Source organism: Heteronotia binoei, chromosome 15 (genome assembly GCF_032191835.1).
Source record: "Heteronotia binoei isolate CCM8104 ecotype False Entrance Well chromosome 15, APGP_CSIRO_Hbin_v1, whole genome shotgun sequence".
Taxonomy (NCBI): Eukaryota; Metazoa; Chordata; class Lepidosauria; order Squamata; family Gekkonidae; genus Heteronotia; species Heteronotia binoei.
In genome coordinates this window covers 49,298,241-49,320,394 of record NC_083237.1, presented here as the reverse complement: position 1 = coordinate 49,320,394, position 22,154 = coordinate 49,298,241, and the positions used below count along the sequence as shown (strand labels likewise).

Here is a 22,154-nt window from a genome sequence, read left to right as displayed (position 1 = left end):
GTGCCTCTAGCTATTGGGCCATTAGTCCAATCCAGCAACGTTCTTTTTACGTTTTTATGTTATTATTCTTGAACTTCCTTTTAATGCCAGGGGATAGAGAAGGAGGGGAAGACCTTGGGAAACATGGCAAAAGATCCAGTGCCAATATAGTATTGTCCCCACACAATGTTGCTATTAAGGTTTCAGTGGGACTTTTTAATCCAAGTGGCTTTTCCCGTTTTGACCACAGTAGACCACCAATAATGTCATTGCAGTGCAAACTTTTGCTTGCACCACAATTGCTGTAACAGGGCATAAGCTGTGGTGGGGTTTTTTTTGTTTCTATTTGAATGATATTTGAGTCTGTGTTTTCCTACTCTGAACATTTGAAAGGGAGCAGAAGCAAAATAATAACCATTCAACAAGGAGACCCCTTAGGAGAAAGTGTTGTGATGACTTCGGTTTATAATTCTGTCTGGCAAGAATATTCAGGGTAACACAATTTCTCCCCATTTTCACCTTTGGTTAGGTTCTGGATGGTTTGCTAGCTCAATATGGTACCGTGGAAAACTGTGAACAAGGTAAGATTCTTTGGGAATGTTCAGAAAACATATAGGAATGGGTCTTGGAGCAAGATATAGGAGCTGGACCACTGAATCCTAACAGGGGCTTTATCACTGGCTGCATTCAGATGCCGGAAGATACTTCCATTTGTAAGGGGCACAATCTGGAGCAGTTGTTGAGCTGACGCATATCCTTCCTCTTCCACCATACCTTCTCCTCTTCCATACGGACTACTGAATTATATCCCACCCCCCAGCAAAGAGGTTTTGGGAGCTTCATCTTCAGAAAGACAGTTGTAATATAAAGGTAGAGTCGTTTCCGACTCTGGGGTGACGTCACATCACGTTTTCACGGCAGACTTTTTATGGGGTGGTGAGTTCATAGTGATTCAGCATCTTTATTAAGTGACTACAAACATACAACCAAGTACTCAGAACATACGGCAATATGTGCAGTTGGGGCAGGGGAAACCCAGCCCCCACGAAGCAGAAAGCATCCTGTGATTGTACCCTTTTTGAATCCTTTGTTAGAATATGTATACTTATTGGCAGATCCTAGGATCCTCTAATACTGCCTCCCGATTGGCCAATTTGAGTTATGCAGCCAATCAGGATGCATATCTTTGGATCCTCTCAGTCTATTGTGCTGCGCCTCAAGCTCAGGACACAACACCCAGCATGTTCAGGCATGCCTTCACATATGTAACACCCCTCCCCCACAGTTGGCAAGCCTAACATACATAGTCTTTCAGATGAGCTGGCCTGCGTCGCGCCCATGTTGAGCACCGGGGTGCAGGCTGTGTTGCAGTATAGTGGGAGGTAATTTCTCCCGTTTCTTGCTTCCATTACATTTTGCCCCATAAAGTGTTCCTGAGGGTCTGCTGACCATCCTCTTGAAACAAAATTTACAGGGGTTTGGGGGGGGCGGGGCTAGAGAGGGAAGAGGTAGAGCCCCATTCTGTTAAGCACACAGATGGTTGGATACAAGTTGATGTATTTCAAAGAAAATAGATATTAAGATCTCATCAGAAGCAAAACAATACCATAACACTAAAGCAGTTGAAGCTCTCTCGCAAACAGCCCCCCCCCCCAACCCATATACAAAGCTTACTGACAAAAGGGCCAAAGTTAACATAAGCAGAGCAAATCAGCTCTCAGCAAACAAATAAACCCACCAAGGAGAATGGTAAAACCACAGCTAAACCCGCAAAATAATAAACCATGATTGAAGCATTTGGAACATCTTCCCCTGACAACAGAAACCCATCAAGTTGGATGCCAGGTGAGTAACCAAATACAGACACTGGGGGCAAATTGGAAGTTGTTTCCTTCTCACAAACTGAGATTCTAAACCTTGGCTTAATCCTATTTCAGAATCTCAGTTTCAGGGGGACTGGAGAGCACCAGGACACATGTATGGGCACCTGCAATTGAACCTAATGGCAAATTTGGAGTTTAGTCTTTCCAAGCCAGAAAGATTTCAGTTGTGTTCCATGCATGAGGGGAGCACATGAGCCTGGCAGCACACTTGTGCTAATCATGAGTAAACTCCCAAGGATTTTGTTGTAGCAGCTGAATATAGTGACTCTCTTGGTCCCCACCCCCAATACACACTACTTTTTTCTCAGTGAGAGAGACAGGAAGTTATGCGACTGCAGAGCTCCAGTTCTGTTGGATTGCCCTTTCCCCTTCCGGGGACTTCTTATCTGATCTTGCTGGGAGTCCTAAGAGACTTTATCCATTCACTCCTGGTTTTTCCCTCCAAGCTTGGGTTGAGCTGTTAATTCTATTTTTAAGGGGGTTTTTTTTGCTGGTTTGATAATATGAATATTATTATTATTATTACGGGTTTATTTTTAATACCATACCGTTTTATTGCTGTCTTAATTAGCATGTTGGTTTTAAATATTTTATAAGATTTTTAAAGTTGCTGTTGGGTCACTGATGTTTTAAAGTGCTGTATTGAGAATTTCATTTGGGATTTAGGCTGTTGGTTGTTATTGAGGTCATTTTATAGCCGTGGAGTGAGTTTTGAATAATTTTTGCTTTTATTGTGTTAGGAAACCTTCTGGTTTGTAAGCTGTATCAAGAGCCTGTGTGGGAGGAAAAGTGCCAAATGTCCATTAAAAAATAGTCATAATAAATACTTCCAGCCAGTAATCTCCATTTGAATTAAATCAGATTTCTTTTTTCTTTGTGTTAGTGAATACAGATAGCGAGACAGCAGTTGTCAATGTCACGTACGCCAACCGAGAGCAAACCAGACAGTAAGTTAACAGAGCTTACAATTGTGTGCCGTAATTTGTTCTGATGTGTGTGTGTGGCCTGTTTTATTCCTCCCCAGAGAAACCAAAATGACTTTCTACACTGTTCTCCCTGCTTCCACTTGGTCCTTACAACAACAGCCCTGCAATGTAGGTTGGGATGAGAGCAAGACTGGTCAGTGGTACCAAGAGAACCTCCCCAGTAGGGTAGAAGATCCACAGCAAGGATCTGTGGAAGATCCACAGCAAAGAACCTCCCCAGTAGGGTGGAAGATCCACAGCCCACCCTGAGGAAGCTGAGTCTGTTGATTCCACCTCCACATGCCAAGTCAGGGAAGAAGAAGAAGACCGTAGATTTATGTCCTGCCCTTTACTCTAAATCAGAGTCTCAGAGCAGCTTACTATCTCCTTTATCTCCTTCCCCCACAACAGACACCCTGAGAGGTGGGTGGGGCTGAGAGAGCTCTCACAGAAGCTGCCCTCTCAAGGACAACCTCTTCGAGAGCTATGGCTGACCCAAGGTCATTCCAGCAGCTGCAAGTGGAGGAATGGAGAATAAGCCCAGTTCTCCCAGATAAGTGTCTGCACACTTAACGACTACACCAAACTGGAGAAATAGAACTTCAAGTAGACACTAGAAGCTGAGCTTAAAAAAAAAAAGGAACCAAAGAAAAGGCCCAGCAGGAACTCATTTGCATATTAGGCCACACCCCTGATGTCACCATTGTTTTGTGCAGGGCTTTTTGTAGGGAAAGCCCAACAGGAACTAATTTGCATTTCAGGCTACATCCTCGACACCAGGCCAGCCGGAACTGTGGTCCTGTGTGCTCCTAGTCAAAAAAAGCCCTGACTAGGAGCATTGTATTTTGCATGTGCCACAGTGAGGGCGAGCGGTTCCATCTTCCTGCCAAACTGTGGAACTGGCCCCAGGTAGAAAATCCAGGTTATTCGGGTACCTAGAAATTTGATGCAGGTACTTAGGGCAATGAAGCCTTCCATATGCCATGCTTGTGTGTAAAACTAGAAATGTTAAGCTTTGTTCTTAACTGGCTTTTGCCAGTTCAGATTCTCACGTTAAACAAAGAACTATCAGGGGTTACCCCTTGTAATCTGTGTGTCTGCTAAACCCTGATCTTAACCAACCATGCCTAAGTATTATTGTTGTTGTTATTATTATTATTTTATATTCTGCCCATTCCCCCATTTAGGGGCTCAGAGTGGAGTACAACACAAATAGTAATAAAATCACAATAAAATTACAATCATAATAAAAACCAGTTACAAAATTTAGTAAAGTACAATAAGATGGTCCAGCAGGATGACATCACAGAATAGGTACTACAGAATAGCACAGAAGAGTAGTACAGCCATATAGGAGTGCAGTACAGTAGGGGAGGCCAACCGATCTAATAGATGCCCGCTGCCTCATCCAAAAACTTGGCAGGAACAGCTCCGTTTTACAGGCCCTACGAAAGGCTAACAAGCCAGGTACAGCCTGGATCTCCATAGGGAGCTGATTCCACCAGGTCGGGACCAGGACTGAAGAGGTCCTGGCCCTGGTAGAGGCAAGACGGGCATCTCTTGGGCCCGGGACTGTCAGAAGATCCTGGGAGGCTGAACAAAGTGACCTCCGGGGCATGTATGGGTCTTTTTTGCCTCCAACCATAACACAATATGTAGGTGTAATGGAGAGGGCAACAGTATCAAGATTAGTATTCAAGTTATGGGTGTTACAGGTGGCTGCTTATATGGGATGCTGGGATGAGATTGTCCCATGATAGGGTCTTGCTCATGCCAGCATCTCCATCTATAGGCAGCTTTTGGGAACTGCAATCCAGTCATATCACATCCAGCAGTGATGTCAAGATGGATTGGCTAAGCAGAGAGCCAGCACTATGAGAGTCAAGCTAGGGCACGGATGGCCATACTGCGGCTTGGGTGCCACATGTCACACATATTGTGTGGCTCTCGAAGCCCCCACCTCCCCATTGGCCAACTTGGAGAAGGCATTTATCTCTTTAAATCACTTCTCCAAGCCAAGAGAATGCATTTAAAGTTAACGTTGCTTTCTTTTTTTTTACCTCTTTCTCCCTCCTCCCTCCCCATCTATTTTCCTTCCTTCCTTCCTTCCTTCCTTCCTTCCTTCCTTCCTTCCTTCCTTCCTTCCTTCCTTCCTTCCTTCCTTCCTTCCTTCCTTCCTTCCTTCCTTCCTTCCTTCCTTCCTTCCTTCCTTCCTTCCTTCCTTCCTTCCTTCCTTCCTCGGCTCTCCGACATCTTACATTTATTCTATGTAGCTCTTATTTTAAGCAAGTTTTGCCATCCCTAGACTAGAATCTGGGAGACCCCTGAACTTGCTGGCCAGTCACATATTCTCAGCCTAATCTATTTCACAGGACTGATGTGAGGATAATGTAGAGGAGAGGAGAACAAAGTAAGCTGCTTTGGAGTCCCGATTGCGGGAAAGGGCAGGGGATAAATGAACAGGAATAAAGTGGAGTCAGATAAATACAGTTATACAGAACATTTGGTTGTTAGTTTTGCTTCTACTTGGGGTGTAAAATGGCCATGAAATGCAACCTGTTGCTTAGTAATGCTGTTTATTTATAAATGCCAAACATTAAAAATAAATTATGAACTAGTTGATAAGAGATTCTTGCTGTTCATGCTGGACAGGGAGAAACTGGGATGGGGCTACTTTGCAAGTAGGTCTTGAAAACAGCAGTATGTTTAAAACTGGGTTCAAAGGGGGTCCCACCTGAAAAGTCCACAGAACCATTACTTTGAGTGAAACATTTATGTGGGGTCAAGCTAAAAAAACCCTAGTGAGTAGTTCATTCTTTTTAATGTGAACTGAAGCACTGTGATGACTGACCTTTAAGCAGTTGTATGATGTGTGCTGGCAATCAGGCGTACCTGTTGTCGTCCTCTGCGTAAGCCAGTGAGGCTCTTGATAGCTGTATCTCCAATTTCCCAGTGAGGTAACCCAGTGAGGCTCTTGATAGCTGTATCTCCAATTTCAAGGATCTGGGATTATTTGATAGATTTTCATCTGGTTTTCTTTAACGTGCGGCTTGGTTCTAGGTGCATTTGTGCCATCCTTAGCCTTACCTACTTCACAGGAGAAAACAGTCAGCCATTTTGGATCTCCGTTGGAAAGAACAAATGTGTATAAGTGAAGTAAATACATTTTAGACTGTGAACCATCCTGAACTGTCCATAGTTGGTAAACTAACTCATGGATGTAATATGTGAGATGCAACTAAGCGATTTGTGTGTTGTGACTCTTTCTCCCCACCACCATTTTTTTCTCTGCCTGTCCTTCAGAGCCATCATGAAACTTAATGGACACCAGCTAGAAAACCATGCCCTGAAGGTCTCCTACATCCCCGATGAACAGACGGTGCAAGGCGCGGAGAACGGGCGCCGGGGAGGCTTTGGCACACGGGGGGCCCCGAGGCAGGGTTCCCCTGTGGCTTCTGGAGCGCCTGTGAAACAGCAGCCAGTCGACATCCCCCTCCGACTTCTGGTTCCCACCCAGTATGTGGGAGCCATCATTGGCAAAGAGGGCGCCACCATTCGCAATATAACCAAGCAGACACAGTCCAAGTAAGGCCACAGCTGTTTAGCTGTACTATCATATTAATCTACCACTAAGAGTGGGCTAGCAGCCTATGAACACAGTGAACACCTGGCTCTGGCTTGGAAGGTCTTCACAGTTTGGGATGAGCAGTTCCAGGATTAGTGGCTGCAGGCAGAGAACAGATCCAAAGGTAGCCCTACAGTGTGATTTCCCGCCCCCCCCCCCCCCGAAGCAAATTTGGGCTATTATTAAGGGTGAAAGAGAGGCACAGAGAGGGTTTATTTATTTTATTAGTAGGGGGTTTTAAAAGCTTTTTCTTCCTGTAAACCACCCGCTCACTCTTCTCTGCTGCTGCTTCCCCCGACCTCGAAAGGAGATGGTCCTCCTTACATTTTTGTTACCACTTTCTTCATTATAAATAGAACATCAAGCCACGCTTGCCTGTAGGTCTTCTTGAACGCTTGCAAGTATACTTCATCTCACTAGAATTCAGCCACCATTTGATTGCCCTGGCAACTGTCAAACAGAAATGGTGACTGAACTCCCACCAAGGAGGACTCTTGTAAGAGTGTGAGAGCTGGCGTGTCCAGCTTGGTGTGTCATTTTAAAGAGCCCTAGATGGGGATTGAGGGGCACAGTTTTCTCCCACAGTTGGGCAGCTGGCAGATAGTTGGGAAATCACCTTAGATCACCACATTATGCAACTAACCCTGAAGGGGAGTGTAGGATTTGAAGCGTCTGTTTCTCTAGCTGTCAGGCTTCTGAATCTCTGTCATAGATGGTGGACTGTTTTTGAGCTTCTGTATTAAAGCAGCTTTTCTTCTTCCTCCCCATCCTGCACAGAATTGACGTGCACCGGAAAGAGAATGCAGGGGCCGCAGAGAAAGCCATCAGCATCCATTCAACACCTGAGGGCTGCTCTGCAGCTTGCAAGATGATCTTGGAAATTATGCAGAAGGAGGCAAAAGATACCAAGACGTAAGGATGGGCTGTTGTTGGTCTGACCTTGGAGGAAGGAAGAAGCCTGCTTCTCCCACTCCCTACAAAACAACCTTAAGAGTGTCCAGATCATTGGTTTATCAAACCCAATACGGTCTGCGGGCTCTTCCACAGTCTCATTTTCATCATGTGTGTGTCTGTATTGCTTTGTGTTTGTGTGGTGGGGTTCTTTTTCCCCATGTGTTTTGCTCCCACTAGTGGTTGATTTGATATTACATCGCTGTAAATCCGGCATATTTCCCCCCACTTTAAATCTGCATAGAGATATTCCAGACATCCCGTGATGTAATATAAAATTGGCCACTAGAGGGAGCAAAACACATGTGGAAAAGAATCCCTCTGCCGGCTTGAGGTTGTCTCAGCCTTCCATCCTTCCGAGGTCGGTAAAAGGAGTACCCAGCTTGCTGGGGGGGCGGGGGGGGGGAAGTGTAGATGACTGGGGAAGGCAATGGCATACCACCCCGTATAAAGGTCTGCCATGAAAGCAGTGTCACCCCAGAGTCGGAAACGACTGGTGCTTGCAAGGGCATTCCTTTCCTTCCCCCCCAGCATTAGAGACACTCAAGTGATGAAAATGGGAATAGAGAATCGGTTGCAGTATGTCCGTAAATTGCTCTCCTGAGAGAGAAATATTGCCTGGATTACATTTTAAGGAACAGTCCCTGATCTGTTGTCACGGGTGAAGCCTTTCCTCCCTCTAATCATGTTTATGAATTAGATGCAAATCCCACCCTCGTGTGTGTCTCCATTCAGTATCTGGAAGGGGCCACAACGTCTTGGGACTTGCTCTTCCTGCAAGGCAACTGAGGCTTAACAGGTAGGCCAGAATTGGCCAGCAGTGGGGCAGGATATACCAGTCCATGACAACCTTCTTAATTTATTTTTCCCTCTCAAGCGCTGATGAAGTGCCTCTGAAAATCCTGGCCCATAACAATTTTGTGGGACGGCTGATCGGCAAAGAGGGCCGAAACCTGAAGAAGGTGGAGCAGGACACGGAGACAAAGATCACCATCTCCTCGTAAGGCCTTTTAATTTCTTTCACCACCTCCATGCCCCGCATACAGTCTTGCTTGCCTTCTGGAACTCTGGAACATCCCTCCTCCTCCATCCCTGTGCTAACTATGAGTAAGAACACCCCTTTGGGGCCATGCTTTCACTTTGTAGAGGGAAGGAGGGACATCTGTCATAATTCTTACCAGAGAATCTGCATGGTATAGTGGTGTCTGGGTGTCCTGAGTTCAAATCCCTATCCTGCCATAAAGTTCATTGAGGCTGAGTTCACACCGCTGGCTCAGGGCAGCAGCATGCCAACCCAGAAGTGAGCTGGTGGAAACTGGAGTGCCCCTGAGGCGTCCATACAGCCCACGGAACAGGGGTGGTCTGCGGACGCCTTGGGGTGCTTGTGTGCCCCATCCACCGTTCCCCAGGCACTTCCCAGCCATCCAGATGGCTGGGGAGGCACCTTGGAGGCCCCCCCAGCAATTAGGTACCTTTTTGAGCCAGCTCCAGCTGAGTCATGGATGGGTCGGGTGGGAGCAGGACGGCAGGCAGATGTGCACACTTGGACTCGCTTTTTTTGTGCTCTCGCCTGCCATCCCTGGGGCAACTTAAATTGCCTCTCTGAATCCAGCCTGAGTGACATTGAAATACTTATGTGACTTTTACATACATTGTACAATGCACTTTCAGTGCACTTTACCAATCATTTGCAACTGGATTTTCCTTTGTGAAACAGGAAAATCCACTTGCAAATGATGGCTATAGGCCACTGAAAGTGTATTTTCCAATGTGTGTGGAAGCAGCATTACTGTCTCCCAACCTAGCATAACCTAAACTCATGGTTATTGTGAGGATAAAACAGAGCTCCCTGAACAAATGAAGTCGCCTTACTACCGAGTCAGATCATTAGTCTTAATTGAGGTCAGCATTGTTTACTCTGATTGGTAGCAGCTCTCCAAGGTTTCAGGCAGAGGTTTTCCACATCACCTACTACTCTAGAGGAGTGGCAGGATAAAAATGTACTAAATAAATAGTAACTGAATTTATTGCTGGTAGATATTCTTCTCTCTGTGTACTTGGAGGATTTGCTGCTCGCTTCGTGTTAATACAAGATGAGCTAGATCAGGGGTGTCAAGCATGCGACCTGTGGGCCAGATCAGGCCCCTGGAGAGCTCCTATCTGGCCCGCGAGCAAGTCTTGATTCCTTCACCCTCCCTGTTGCTTCTTTTTTGTGCCACAGCTTGCTTTGTCAGGATTTCTCAATCACACAGAAGCTACAGAGCAAAGCCTCTATTCTCTCCGTTGGCCGAGGCTCCTCTCTTGGGGAGGAAGGGAGGGGAGGGGGAACTTGCTTTTATACTGACTACAATATTGCAAGATTGCTAAAACTTTAAGCATGTTATATTTTAGGGTTTTTTTAAAAAAAAAAATCTTTAAATTGTGTCTGTCTTTGTGTTTTGTAAAGTTTGTACCTCCACTACCTGCATTGCATTTTATGACACCCATGGGCTGGCCCGACAAGGTCTCTTTTATGTCAGATCCAGCCCTCATAACAGATGAACTAGATAGTTTGGAAGAGGTACGGATCTGCAGCCTGGGTTTGCTCTTCACTTCAGTTTGCCCCACCCTAGATCCCCACCTAACTCTCCAACTCCGAAAATCTTGTGAGCACCCTTTGTTTTGTATATGAAAAGGTAGAGTAGGGAGGGTAACGCTCCGTCTGTGTATCATAGTTCCCAGGGCTTTTTTGAGCAGGAATGCACAGGAACAAAGTTCTGGCTGACTTGGTGTCAGGGGTGTGTGGCCTAATATGCAAACGAGCTGCTGCTTGGCCTTTTCTACAAAAAAGCCCTGTGCAAAACAATGGTGACATCAAGGGGTGTGGGCTAACATGCAAATGAATTCCTGCTGGGCTTTTTCTACCAGAAAAGCCCTGTAGTTCCTTATGTATATAGTGTAAGGTTAGAACGTTGTAAGGCAAGATTCTGAGCGGGGAGGGGTGGTTTCTTTGCTCTCTGTCCATAAGGGATGAGCAGTTGTGGGCCATTTTCTTCCACCTCCAATACAGAACATTGGCTCCATCACATCAAAAATCTCGCCAGTGTTCCCTGATACCAGGGCTTTTTTGCATTCACATTTTCCTTGCTCGTAAGTTCCTCTTTCTTTGGTCCTCCCCCCACTTCTGCATATGTTTTGTTTGCTCTAGTGGTCAACTGAATATCACATGGGTTTGCGTCCAGCGTAAAAACCTGCAGTATTTAATGTGTATTTGATGGGTCCCTTTTTGCCCTCCAAAGTCTGCAGGACCTGACTCTCTACAACCCCGAAAGGACCATCACTGTGAAAGGCTCCATTGAGAATTGTTGCCGAGCAGAGCAGGAGATCATGAAGAAAGTGAGGGAGGCTTACGAGAATGACGTGGCAGCTATGAGTGTGAGTGGGCTCATGTCAAATGTTTTTCTTGCCTTTCTTCTGCCCTGGGACTGAGATGTACTTCCAGTATCCCATAAGGAGCTGGCCGTCTGTGATTGGCAGTCTTCCATTCATGTTACTTCTCCTGGACTAGAAATGCATGTAGATTTCACATTTCTCTCTGGTGCTGAAATCTACATTGAATGCAAAGGGATCTTGTGAGTGAGTGAATGGAAATGTCAAATACGCTGAAGGGTTACTCTTGAGGAAGCCTCCATCGTGAAACACTGCCAAAAGCTAACAGGAGCGGCAGAAGTGGTTGAACTATTCATCAGAACAACTTGCAGAACTGACTCCTTACTGCGACTCCACCATAAATATTAATAACGAGGACTCTCAAACTTTGAAATTTTAATGTTGAAAGACTTCTTGATTAATTGTGGAACCCCGGAGGAATTACTGCTATAGTGTATACAGCGTCTTAGTTTTATTGTTATGCTTATTGGTGAGGATGGATTATTTGTAACATGTATTGCATAGCCCCGTGGCACAGAGTGGTAAAGCTGCAGTATTGCAGTCTGAACAGTCTGCTCACGAACTGAGTTCGATCCTCGCGGAAGCTGGTAGCCGGCTCAGGCTGACTCGGCCTTCCATCTTTCCGAGGTTGGTAAAATGAGTACCCAGCTTGCTGGGGGAAAAGTACAGATGACTGGGGAAGGCAATGGCAAACCACCCCGTAAAAAGACTGCCGTGAAAACGTTGTGAAAGCAACATCAACCCAGAGTCGGAAACGACTGGTACTTGCACAGGGGACTACCTTTGCTTTTATTGCAAATGATGAGTATGAATTGTTTTCTATATGAATTGTACTTGGATTTAGATTATAGTATCCATTGAGAACTGCTGCTGAACAGAGCAGGAGATCATGAAGAAAGTGAGGGAGGGCTATTTATACCTAGTTTTCTGCACAGTTGTTTGTTTTTTAGAATCATAGAGTTGGAAGGGACCTCCAGGGTCATCTAGTCCAACTCCCTGCACAATGCAGGAAACTCACAAACACCTCCCCCTAAATTCACAGGATCTTCATTGCTGTCAGATGGCCATCTAACCTCTGTTTAAAAACTCCCAAGGAAGGAGAGCCCACCACCTCCCGAGGAAGCCTGTTCCACCGAGGAATTGCTCTAACAGTCAGGAAGTTCTTCCTAATGTTGAGCCGGAAACTCTTTGATTTAATTTCAACTTATTGGTTCTGGTCCCACCTTCCGGGGCCACAGAAAACTTACCTTACTGTTCTTATGACTCAGAGTTCTTGCGCAGATCAAAATCCAACCCTCTTAGCCCTCACCTGGATAGCCCAAGCTAACTTGATCTTTTTATATCGCGGAAGCTAAGTAGGGGGTTAGCCTTGGCTAGTATTTGCAAGGGTGACCTCCAAAGAATTCCAGGGTTGTAATTCAGAGGCCAATGCAGCCCTGTGACGCAGTGTGATAAAGCTGCAGTACTGCAGTCCGAGCTCTCTGCTCATGACCTGAGTTTGATCCCAGCAGAAGCTGGGTTCAGATAGCCAGCTCAAGGTTGACTCAGCCTTCCATCCTTCTGAGGTCGGTAAAATGAGTACCCAGCTTGTTGTGGGGTAAAGAGTAGATGACTGGGGAAGGCAATGGCAAACCACTCCGTAAAAAGTCTGCCATGAAAATGTTGTGATGCAACGTCACCCCAGAGTCGGAAATAACTGCTACTTGCACAGGGGACTACCTTTACCTTTAACTCAGAGACAGATAATGGCAAACCACCTCTGAAATGTCTCTTGCCTTAAAAAACCAGTCTAGATCGCCACCTAGTGGTGTATAACTCTAAAACAGCTAGAACTTCTGGCTGCCAGACAATCTTAGGATCTCCTGGCTATACCACACCAGGGCTTTTTTGGTAGCATATTTGCATATTAGGCCACACCCCCTGATACCAAGCCAGCCGAAATTGCATTCCTTTTCATAAAAAAGCCCTGTTACACACACTGCCATACGATAATTATTAATTATTATTTCCAACCCTCTTCTGGTGACCCTTACTGGAGCTTGGACATTTCTAGATAGGTGGTTTAATATTTGCCTGCCTCTGCATCCCTGCCTTGGTATTCCAAGGAGGTTTCCCTTCCAAGTACTCGCCAGGGTCATCCCTGCTTAGCTTCTGAGATCTGGTAAGATCAGGCTTGCCTGGGGTATCCAGGTCAGGGTTTAAAGCCTGTGTTGACAGGTCAAAAGAAAAATGTAAAATTAGTACATTTATTATTATATTATGCCCATCTGATTTTACTTTTCTCTTTCTTTCAGTTGCAGTCTCACTTGATACCTGGTCTTAACTTAGCTGCTGTCGGCCTCTTTCCTGCCTCTTCTAACGCCGTGCCACCTCCTCCAAGTAGTGTTTCTGGAGCAGCCCCGTATAGTTCTTTTTTGGTAGGTTGACTGCCTGAACCCTGCTTTCATGTGCGATTAGAGTCCACTCATTTTCTTTGCTACTTTCCACATTTCACATGTTTCTTTTGTAACTGTTATACACTCTGCCATTTGATTTGATCTGTGTGAAATTCCTTCACACAGAAAACTAGCATGTCAGGGAAAAGGATGGGCTAGATCCTACTTCCTGGTATTGGATTGTGTGGACTTTGTTTTGCTTTGGTATGGAGCATCATCCTGTTAAATAATAGCTTCCCTCTTACAGTCAGCAGTGACACAGTCCAGGTCACAGTTTTAACACTTTAGCCTTGTTCAGAACTGGAGAGCCAGTTTGGTGTAGTGGCTAAGTGTGCGGACTCTTATCTGGGAGAACCGGGTTTGATCCCCCACTCCTCCACTTGCACCTGCTGGAATGGCAGCCAACTTGTCCTTGAAAGGGCAGCTGCTGTGAGAGCCCTCTCAGCCCCACCTACCTCACAGGGTGTCTGTTGTGAGGGGAGAAGATAAAGGAGATTGTAAGCCGCTCTGAGTCTCTGATTCAGAGAGAAGAGCAGGGTATAAATCTGCAGTCTTCTTCTTCTAGGCCCGAGGCCTTATCTAGAATTGCCAAACAGACTGGCAACTATTGGGAGGGGTGGGGGGAGAATGTGACATCATTGGTGTAGGTACACCAGCACAGAAGTGACATATGGTAGCTCTAGGAATTCCCAGAAATTCTGTGGTCAGGGCTTTTTTTGAGCAGGAATGCACAGGAACACAGTTCCAGCTGGTCTGATGTCGGGTGTGGCCTAATATATAAATGAGTGCATGCTGGGCTTTTCCTACAAAAGAGCCCTGTGTGAAACAATGGTGACATCATGGGGTGTGGCCCAATATGCAGTTCCTGCTGGGCTTTTTCTACAAAAAAAAAGAGTCCTGTCTGTGGTAAAGCATGACCCGCCAGCCCTACTTCTTTCACCGCTGGTGTTCATAAATGTTCAGTGACATCAAAGCAACTTGGCTAGTAGGAGGGGTTGGATGACGGGCAACCATTGTTTAACCCATCGTGCCGTGCAGTTTGAACCCATAACTGATCAACAGCCACAAAAATTCTTCTCTCGGCAGCCTCCTGAGCAAGAGACGGTGCACGTCTTCATCCCCGCCCAGGCCGTGGGTGCAATCATTGGCAAGAAAGGACAACACATCAAACAGCTCTCCAGATTTGCAAGTGCCTCTATCAAGGTTCTCATTTCTTTCTGTCTCCTGAATGCTTCTGTCCTTGCTTGGATCCAGATTTTCTGTTTGATCTCACATGATGGCTTTTGTCCTATGATCCTTAGTATAGTGTAGCTTTTTTATTGGTCTGCAGGGGCTCCTTCTCATATTTTCACCAGTGGAAAACCTGGTACCATCCTATCTTGTAGAAGAAGAAGAAGACTGCAGATTTATACCCCGCCCTTCTCTCTGAATCAGAGACTCAGAGCGGCTGATAATCTCCTATATCTTCTCCCCCCACAACAGACACCCCGTGAGGTGGGTGGGGCTGAGAGAGCTCTCACAGCAGCTGCCCTTTCAAGGGCAACTCCTGAGATAGCTATGGCTAACCCAAGGCCATTCCAGCAGCTGCAAGTGGAGGAGTAGGGAATCAAACCCAGTTCTCCTAGATAAGAGTCCGAACGCTAAACCACTACACTAGACTGGCTCTTGTGCCACTCTCCTGCCCTCGCACTGGAGAATTTCCTTGAAAATATTCCTCCTTTCTAACCATACCTCACACATGGGCAAAATGATACATGAAAATTTGTCCCGCACACCCAGAAGCAGGGTTCTAGTCCCTGCTCTCCTTATAGGAGTCTGAGATTACCGATCCATTGAATTATATCCTCAACGGTGTCCTGTGAAAATAGAAAAGGACAAGTGGGGACCCGTAATACCTGTGGGGGGATAACATCTTCCTCGCACACACACTGCCACTGGTCCCAGTGCAACTCCTGACCTCCATCACTCGGCCCACAGCAGCTGTCAACATGCCCTAACAGGTTGCTGCCATTGGGCCTTCTGCAGCTGTCATCTGTGCCAACAGAGGGGGAACTAAGTGCATTGTCTTCCCATGCATAGACAACACTTATTTTGGGGGGTGGGGAGGACTTAAACCTTCCAAAATGTATTTTGAAGGTTGTCAGCCTGCTTGACGCCGCTCTTCTTCTCTGGCCTCCTTGTTGAACGTATATGAACATATGAAGCTGCCTTATACTGAGCAAGAGATGGTGCACGTCTTCATCCATCAAAGTCCATCAAAGTCAGTCTTGTCTACTCAGACTGGCAGCGGCTCTCCAGGGTCTCAAGCTGAGGTTTTTCAGGCCTATTTGCCTGGACCCTTTTTTAGTTGGAGATGCCAGGGATTGAACCTGGGACCTTCTGCTTACCAAACGGATGCTCTACCACTGAGCCACTGTCCCTTCCCGCCGTCAAAGGGAGTCACCGTATGTAGACAGCACTCTGAAATGCCTCCCAAAATGATGTGTCTAGGGTTCTCCTCTCCACCAGAGCAGGGAGCAAAAGTCACTTTCAGCAAGTGGAACTCCTTGTGCTGGCAGAAGTGCAGTGGCACGGATGCAACCCATCACCTCACGTGTATTAATTTCTCCCCTCAGCTTTGTTTTGAATCTGCTAACTACATTTCACTGTAGCAGTGCTGATGGATTTAAAACTGGTGGAATAGCTGTATGTCCTGAAGGCTTCCATGCCCTTCTAAATGACTGTAGTTTCTCTCCCATTAGAGCCAGTTTGGTGTAGTGGTTAAGTGTGCGGACTCTTAGTAGTAGATTTTGCCTGACGATTAGGTTCTCAGTGAATCAGTTTGTCTCACATGCTTCCTTCTTGTGCGTTCCAGATTGCACCTCCAGAGACGCCGGATTCCAAAGTGCGGATGGTGATTATCACCGGACCACCGGAAGCCCAGTTCAAGGTTTGTTTCCTCCATTTTAACGTGCATGACTCTTTGCCAGAAAGCCATTGCTCCTAAAGATGGGAATTGGGTGTGGTTTGTTGTATGGATTACTGGTCTTGAATCTGATCGGCATATCTGTGGTTATGAGTTTTTAGAGGTGATTCATGTTAATGTTGTTTTAATGCTGTAAGCCTCCCTGAGCCCACTTTCGGGATAGGGCAGGGTATAAATAGAAAAATTCAAATAAATTAAATTGGCTTCTCTTTTTTTGTATTTTTTATGCGTGTGTGCGTGCACACGTGTGTTTGTGCATCTGGAAGTCATGGGGACCTCTGATGACTGACCCCTACTGGGGGCCTGGAGGATATTCATAGAGGTGGCTGAATAAAGCCTGACCAAGAGCTTACTGGGCTCTTATTCCAGGGCCTACTGTAAGCTCCAGGAGGACTAGCTACATCAGAGATGTGTGGCCTAATATGCAAAGGAGTTCCTACTACAAAAAAAGCCCTGATCTTCTGTGCATGATGCTTTGCAGAGCAACATAAGCAGAAGGAGAAAAATCCCTGTCCTCCCAAGGAGATTACACTCTCAGGAGTGGGAGAGACCAACAGTGGGAGGGGTGGGGGGTTGTAAAATGTGTTGTCTTTAAAGCATAGCCAGGCTTTGAATGGAGCAAGGCTGAACTGTGGAGCTGAACTGCTTCCTGGTTTGTTCACTCTGCAGGCTCAAGGGCGAATTTACGGCAAGCTTAAAGAGGAGAACTTTTTTGGGCCCAAAGAAGAAGTGAAGCTGGAGACGCACATCCGAGTACCGGCCTCGGCCGCAGGGAGAGTCATTGGCAAAGGTGGCAAGACGGTGAGTTGAAGGTTATTGGTGTTTTGGGGCCATTTTGGAAACTTGGGCAGGTATGGCATTATTTATTGATTTCTTTCCCTTACGCTTTAGCTTTCTTGCTTGCCAATGGGGAACCAAAGCAGCTTACATCTTTTTTTTTTAATATGTATATTATTATTATTATTATTATTATTATTATTATTATTATTCATTATCCATTTTTTTACATGCTTTCTGGTATCCGTTTTACATTTTCCCCCCAACCCTCCCCCCTTAGTCTATACATCCTCTTCTTCTTCCAGCCAGGGACAAAGGACTTGGAGCTTCCACATTCAGTAGCTTACATCTTTTTCATCTCCTCTGTTTTATCCTCACAGAAGCCCTATAAGGCAGGTTAGGCTGAGCCATGTGTTTTCTTAATGTTTGGTTGTTTTATCAAAACCGGGTGGGTGGTGTGGCAGAATTTCTTTTGGGTTGAATGTGTTGTGCGTATGTGTTTTTGTATTTATAAGGACTTGTATGTATAATATCTGCTGTAAGGAACCTTATGTAACAATAGGCGTTGAGCTGGATGAAATAAATAATTAGGAATTTGGGGATGTTCCATAAAGATGACCAAAAGGAGGGAATGTGGCAGAATTTCTTTTGGGTTGGCCCTCTATGAAATTGGCAACAAGGTGTCCAAGCTATTCAGCACTATTAAGCATTCATATTGCTAACAGCTAACAGTTTAGGCTGAGAATCTAGGTCAGCAGAAAAGCGGGTGAAAGGTAAGGGCTATCTCAAGGCAGCCTTAGCGTTATATGGTATGAGCAGGAACCAGATAGAGTGAAGATAACTGGCCATCTGTAAGGTGCAGCTGAGGTTCTGGAATGTAGTTGATGTATATGATAAGATAAGATGACGATGAAATAGAGATAAGTGATCAAGTTTCTGGGGGAAAAGCCTTTATAAACCTTGACATTTTGAGCGGAAGTTGCTGATCGGACTAGAGACAGGAGACTGTCTCTATGCTGGTCATGCCAAACTAATTGGGACTTTGGACTTAGACCCTAAACTCTGAACTTTGCTTTATGCTTGACTGTAGAACTATGCTTAAGTATATGAGTGGGCGGGTGGATAGATAGACAGATAGATGGATGGATGGATGGATGGATGGATGGATGGATGGATGGATGGATGGATGGATGATCCTTAAGCATCTTGGGTCCCAGAATGCCTGGGAGAAAGATTGATATAAAATATTTAAATAAACTATAATGACAGGTGAGTATGTTTATTTTGTTAGCATATTTTTATCCTACATTTCTCCTTGATGACGACCCAAGGTGACTTACAGAAAAAATACACTTTAAACAAGCTTACACCATATTTTTAAAAAGAAAAAAAAATCCAGAAAGTAATGAAGGCATCCTGGGCTTATGTCCATTAGATGAAGGCCATGGGCTGCAATCCAGGGGCAAAGAGCCTTTAAATTCTTGAGCAGCTGCTGCCCAAGGGATGGTGGCCAGAGCAAACCGAGGCTATAAATACCTGCAGCAAGAGAGAGAGAGATAACGCTCTGCCTAGATGTTGCAAGCTTACAGCCATCTTTCCTTCCTCCAGTTTGGTGTAGTGGTTAAGTGTGTGGACTCTTAACTGGGAGAACCGGGTTTGATTCCCCACTCCTCCACTTGCAGCTGCTGGAATGGCCTTGGGTCAGCTATAGCTATTGCAAGAGCTGTCCTTGAAAGGGCATCTTCCATGAGAGCTTTCTCAGCCCCATGTACCTCACAGGGTGTCTGTTGTGGGGGAAGAAGATACAGGAGATTGTAAGCCTCTCCGAGACTCTGATTCAGAGAGGAGGATGGGGTATAAATCTATAGTCTTCTTCTTAATTCTACCTCCTCTTCTGGAGAGAGCTAGATATGGAACCTGTAGTGTTTCTCCCAGCAAGCACAGTTGAGAGGGGGTTTGGCTGAAGGAAGTTTTGTGTGTATTTGTTAATAGTGATTAAAAGATTGCTGGTTTCCCACTTTCAGGTCAATGAACTTCAGAACCTGACAGCAGCTGAGGTAGTCGTCCCCCGGGACCAAACCCCTGATGAGAATGAGCAAGTGATCGTTAAAATCATAGGGCATTTCTATGCCAGCCAGGTAGGATGCCAGTGCCAGTGGTTGTGGTGAAATGTGGTACAAGATAACCATAACAAAGGCATTTTTCTAAACAAAAATGATACATGAAGTTCCATCCTGCATACCCAGAAGCAGGGTTCTAGTCCCTACTCTCCTTATAGAAATCTGAGACGACCAATCAATTGAATTATGCCCTCAAAGCTGTCCTATGCAGGGGTTTTTTTGTAGCAGGAACTCCTTTGCAGATTAGACTACACACCCCTGATATAGCCAGTCCTCCTGGAGCTTACAGTAGGTCCTGTAAGAAGAGTCCTGTAAGCTCTTGGAGGACTGGCTACATCAGGGGTGTGGGGCCTAATATCTAAAAGAGTTCCTGCTACAAAAAAAGCCCTGGTCCTATGAAATTAGAAAACGACAAGTGGGGACCCATGATACCTGCGGTGGGATCCCATCTTACCCTTCCCCCCCCCCACTGCCACTGATCCCAGTGCAGCTTCTGGCCTCCACTGCTTGGTTCACAGCAGCTGTCTGCACCCCCTAACAGGTTAATGACACCTGGTCCGCTGTAGCAATCAGCACTCCCTTCTGCTGCTGCGGGCCCACTGCAGTTCTCTGCCTGTGCCAACAGAAGAGGAAGTAAGTGCGTTGTCTGCCCATGCGTGGACAACAGCCTTGTTGGGGGGGGGATTCAACCCCCCGCCCAGTGTATTTTTTAAGGTTTTCAGGTTTTTCTGCAATCCTGAAGATAGTTTGCAGAACTATTAATTTTATGTTAACATGGCTCCAGTCCACGGATTTAACCAAGACTGAGGCTGCACTTGACTATTAGAATGTAAGATCATCCCCCGCCCCCCCCCCCCCCGACATTAGTCCCTTCCCAGTTTGTGCACTTTTTTATTGAACGATGGTTCAGTTGGAAGTCTGAATCCAGTCATTGGGCTTTTCTGCATTCTAATTTTCCTTGCTTGTTAGTTCCTGTTTCTTGGGGGGAGGGGGGGGGGTCTGTTCCTCCTGTGTTTTGCTCCCTCTAGTGGTCACTTTGATATTAGATTAGTTTTAAGTCTTGCAAATCTCCATGCAGATTTGTATTGCAGGATTCTATGCCAGTCATAATCCAGTGTAATATTGAACTGGGCACTAAAGAGAGTGAAACATGTGTGAAAGGGGTGGAGGGACCCAAAGCAAAAAAGGAACTTAAAAGCAAAGAAAATGAGAATGCAGAAAAGCCCATAATGCATGTGTGTGTGTGCATGAATTTTAATGGCTTGGATCACTTTTTGATTTTCAGCAGGTGCAATGGAGAGATGCCTGTTTTCACTGATTTCCCCCTCTCATGGCAGCCCCAATGCTGCTTCTGGGAGATGGAGGACCACTAGCAATAAATTGGTGGGAATAAAAGCTTTCCCAGCAGCTGGGGGAGGGGGTGTTGGTGAAAATAACCCCCTCTCTTGAGCTTGCAAGAATTCTAGGGTACATCTAAGCCCATATTTTATTATTTTAAAATATATATATGCGCATACTTTGCTTGAAATGATGACTTTTTGGGCTGAGAGAATGAAGTTGGCCCAAGATGGATATGGTGATAGGCCATTTTTCTTGCTGCTTAAAATGGGTATATTACTGAAAGAGTGCCTATTTTCTTAATAGTAAAGAGTCCAGTAGTACCTTACATATTTTATTGTAGCATAAGCTTTCGAGAAACACAGCTCTCTTCATCAGGCAAAGAGAGCTGTGTTTCTTGAAAGCTTATGCTACAGTAAAATTTGTTAGTTTTAAAGGTGCTACTGGACTCTTTACTATTTTGCAGCAACAGACTAACATGGCTAACTCCTCTGGATCTATTTTCTTAATGTATTCATTGAGACTATATCCTGTACAGTAAAATTTTGTGAACCAGATATGTACAAATATAACTTTTTTGTTTTAAAGACTGTATTTTACTGAAAAGAAGTCTGTTGACCATATAATAAAGTTCATTGACTCGTAGTTGGTCACTATTGATCCATCCACAGCCAGAAACTCCCAGAATCACTGGACAGACTTACCTGGAAAAGAGAAAATTTCATCTGCTGCATTAGGCCTTTTCCCCCTCCCTCTTTCTTGCCAGATGGCGCAACGTAAAATACGTGATATCCTCGCTCAGGTGAAACAACAGCATCAGAAGGGACAGAACAGCCAGACGCAAGCGCGAAGGAAATAGGAAGATGCTTTACCCTGGGTGTGTGAGAAAGAAAGATGGACAAACGGATGACAATGACAACGGATGAAATGAACGCCAAGCAGAAAGAGTGACGCGCTGATGCGGAACCCCTAAGAGTGTCTGGGAATCGGTTTACCGTAGGCGGGTATTAGTGACTTTCACGTAGACGGGTGACTTAATGTCTCAAGAGCCAAAGGCAGATATGATTGGCTCCTCAGGCATGCAGTTTATAAATATATCTTTGAGGGAGCAAAATTGGATCAGCTGGTAGGGAAAAAAAATCTAATCAGACCCCGGAATGAGTTTTCAATTGATTAGGATGTGTGTTTGTGTGAAATTGTCCAAAGGGGCAGACAGTTCACGCATACAGTTTGCTGTGCATGAGATCAAGAGCAGAGAAGAGTAACATCCCGTCTCCCTCTCCTTCCTCCTCCCAAATGCGACAGGATTTTCTTTACTTGGGCAACTGCCTGTCCTCCAACCAGAGTTGTAATTGTCAGGAGGTGGAAACTAAGTGGGACTAGATTCCCTGATGGTGTCTAGCACGCTTTGCGTTCCCACCACTTGGATAATCAGGTTCCATTTGATTCCTGCACTTTGGTGACTGTAAAAGTCAGTGTATGCTGGTTTTAACTTCTTTATCCCAGCTGTTGAGCAGCGGGACAAGAACCTTGATTGGACTAGCATTGCTGTGTTAGGAAAGACAGCCCCAAGTATTCAGTTGAATGGGTTGCTTGGTTTGTTTGGGGGATGCTTTGTTGTCAGTCCTGCTGGTTTCTTCTCCAGATGTGGCACCATGATTTTGAGAACTGAAATCACTGCAGTGGC

At 45.5% G+C, this 22,154-nt stretch overlaps 1 protein-coding gene across 1 annotated transcript in view; it reads left to right on the top strand.

Annotated features, from left to right (window-relative positions):
- IGF2BP1 (insulin like growth factor 2 mRNA binding protein 1) overlaps positions 1-21,356 on the top strand; it is a 109,971-nt gene extending 88,615 nt beyond the window's left edge. The window contains exons 4-15 of the mRNA XM_060256220.1: positions 509-560; positions 2,746-2,809; positions 6,131-6,412; positions 7,230-7,364; positions 8,281-8,403; positions 10,682-10,817; positions 13,127-13,249; positions 14,354-14,470; positions 16,122-16,196; positions 16,902-17,033; positions 19,034-19,147; positions 21,234-21,356. Coding sequence (XP_060112203.1) covers positions 509-560; positions 2,746-2,809; positions 6,131-6,412; positions 7,230-7,364; positions 8,281-8,403; positions 10,682-10,817; positions 13,127-13,249; positions 14,354-14,470; positions 16,122-16,196; positions 16,902-17,033; positions 19,034-19,147; positions 21,234-21,326 — 1,446 coding nt within the window. The 3' untranslated portion in view covers positions 21,327-21,356. The remainder of the gene's footprint in view (positions 1-508; positions 561-2,745; positions 2,810-6,130; positions 6,413-7,229; positions 7,365-8,280; positions 8,404-10,681; positions 10,818-13,126; positions 13,250-14,353; positions 14,471-16,121; positions 16,197-16,901; positions 17,034-19,033; positions 19,148-21,233) is intronic.
- The last annotated feature ends 798 nt before the right edge of the window (positions 21,357-22,154 follow it).